We start from the raw sequence: 2,500 nt of genomic DNA on the forward strand, positions 1-2,500 counted from the left end.
TTTTCTTTGTGTATCTTAAGGCATTTTTGTCAAGATCCGGGTACCGTAAGACAAATTGTCGTTAACGAGGCAATAAGACACAGGTTATTTTCTTTTTCTTTTGTACATCTTTTTTCTATTTCATTAGAAAAATACTTTATTTTATATCAGCGTTCCTAAACTATCTATCAAGCTTTTTATCTTAAAATTTAGATGTGTAATTTTGATAACCAAGTTATTGTTCTTTTTTACTGTATCAAAAAGACAAATTTTGAAGACGCTGGATATTTCGAAAGGTCTTTATTCCTTTCTTTTGTTTTATCTATGAGAACAGAGACTTTGTTAAGTGACGACATATTTGTAACTTTTACATCTTATTTAAAGGTCGGGGTCAGTGAAAAAAAAAATGTGAAAGTGATAATCAACAAGATTCGAAATATCTATGATAATTTCATTATGAAATTTTACTGCTATCCCAATAAAAACTATATTTTTACCAACAGACTTCATTTATTTGCATGTGTGAATGTGTGTATTAATGTGTAATACGTCTAACTTATATGAATGATTGATTATTTATGTTGTATATTGAGTCTTGTCATTTTAACAGGTATTTAAGTTGTTCTCGGTGGCGGCTCATTCCTAAGCCACCAAAGATTTCGCGAGCTTTATACTAAAAGTGAATCATATACTCATGGATGGGGAAAATAAATTATGTCGAAAAATATATATTGAATTAATAGCCGGCAGAATCTCTTCCAATTTTATTGAATTTCATTTTTTATTTTCATGTGAAGATTCAGATTCCAATTATATAAAAGGGATGAACGGTATCTTTTAAATAATCTTTTAGCGATGGTGTATTTTGCCAAATACAGTTGTATAATTAATTAAGCCAGTCAGGTCAATATCCCCCCACCACTCTACTATTCATGATCTTATACGGATATTAACAATTCAAATACAATATTTCTTTGTTATTTTGAACGTCTTAATCTTCATTGTATATTTTGTTGATATGAATGTTAACATTTCCCTATTCAATTTCTTTTGATGCCTGCTTGATCATTTTTACCAGGATTATTGCTATGTCAAGATAGATTTAAAACCGTTTGATAAAAAATTTTCTAAATTACTAGTAATACTGCACTATGAATTTAACCGTTTCACAACCACTCACGTTTTTTTAAGTCATGGTCAATATGAATTATACTAAACATATGTTGAACACAACTAAATTTGTAGTTAAAAAACCTAATTTCGAATTTTTTAAAGTTACAGGTCATGTCATAACCATGTATTGGTTGGCTTTGATTTACACTTCTGGAATCCTTGCATCCTTTTCATCAGCGAGGGAGACCATTGCTACTCCAGGCTCTCATGAGGAAATATCTCCTCCTGCCCCTGAAATCCTGGTATTGGATAGCGTCATCAAGAAACTAAAAAGCCACAAAGAAGATATAAATTTTGAGAATTATGGCGAAACAAGGATTGACCAGATCATACCAGAGTCCATCTTCAGTTTCGACACCAATTCATCGATATCCGGGGGCCGTCAAAGGAGGCAGACCCTGAGTGGCTGTGGGTATTATCCTTGTCCTCAGCAACCACCCCCTTGTCCTTATGGCCAAATTTGTCCCTATGCTCCTGCTCCATACCCTGCTCCACCACCATATGTACCTGTTCCTCCACCAGGTCCACCTGCGACTTTTATTGCACCACCTTATCAACCTCCTCAGCCTCCCGCTCCATCATATTACATACCAACTCCAATTCCGGCACCGATTCCTCCTCAGCCTACTTACATACCGCAGCCTCTTCCTGTTCCTTATCCTAGGCCTACTGTTGCCCCGAGGCCTCAGCCTACTTTTGCCCCTAGGCCTTGGCCTACCTATGCACCAGCGCCTCCTCCTACTAGAGCACCAAGACCTCGTCCAACTTTAACACCCGTGGAGCCCTCTTGCCCACCAGTCCACCCGAATGCTCCAGACAATCTTGAAAACTTGAGAATAGTTCTGTCGCAGGCTGCGAACTGTGGGAATCGGGGATGTAGCAGCAGGTGTATGGTGAGTAGGCCTACTAAAAAGTATATTTGCTGTTGTGTTCCTAACTGTCCTTGCTTCAGATGATATTTTCTTATATCCTCATATGTACAGTCTATTAAATTCTGTTAAATCATTTGCTGAAACTGTAGTAATATCTTGGATATGTACTTGAAACATTTAGTGAAATAATGTGGTAAGAGTCTGGCATCACGCAAAATAAATAATGATTCTAACGCATATAATTGATATTTTGAGCTGATCTGGCATAATTTTCATCATAAATTTTGTCCTAGAAACATCTCGATCACTTTCTCTAGAACTGAGCCTTTGTAGTGAGAGTCATTGCAAGCACAAAACTGAAACCACCTTATTTCAACAGAGACCGAGGAAAGAGAAATGCACCATCGACTACGACACACTACTCATGCGTCTGACCTTCGTCGAGGAGAAACTGAAGGCTTTGGAGAAGATAGAGT

At 36.8% G+C, this 2,500-nt stretch overlaps 1 protein-coding gene across 2 annotated transcripts in view; it reads left to right on the forward strand.

Annotated features, from left to right (window-relative positions):
* LOC137659593 (collagen alpha-1(XXVII) chain A-like) overlaps positions 1-2,500 on the forward strand; it is a 4,426-nt gene that overhangs the window by 903 nt on the left and 1,023 nt on the right. Inside the window, exons 2-3 of one of the 2 annotated variants that reach the window (XM_068394441.1) lie at positions 1,255-2,045; positions 2,404-2,500. The exon at positions 2,404-2,500 is cut by the window's right edge and continues 54 nt beyond it. In XM_068394441.1, coding sequence (XP_068250542.1) covers positions 1,275-2,045; positions 2,404-2,500 — 868 coding nt within the window. In that variant the 5' untranslated portion in view covers positions 1,255-1,274. The remainder of the gene's footprint in view (positions 1-1,254; positions 2,046-2,403) is intronic. The other variant, XM_068394442.1, reaches the window with a different exon arrangement.

Source organism: Palaemon carinicauda, chromosome 20 (genome assembly GCF_036898095.1).
Source record: "Palaemon carinicauda isolate YSFRI2023 chromosome 20, ASM3689809v2, whole genome shotgun sequence".
NCBI classification, from domain to species: domain Eukaryota; kingdom Metazoa; phylum Arthropoda; class Malacostraca; order Decapoda; family Palaemonidae; genus Palaemon; species Palaemon carinicauda.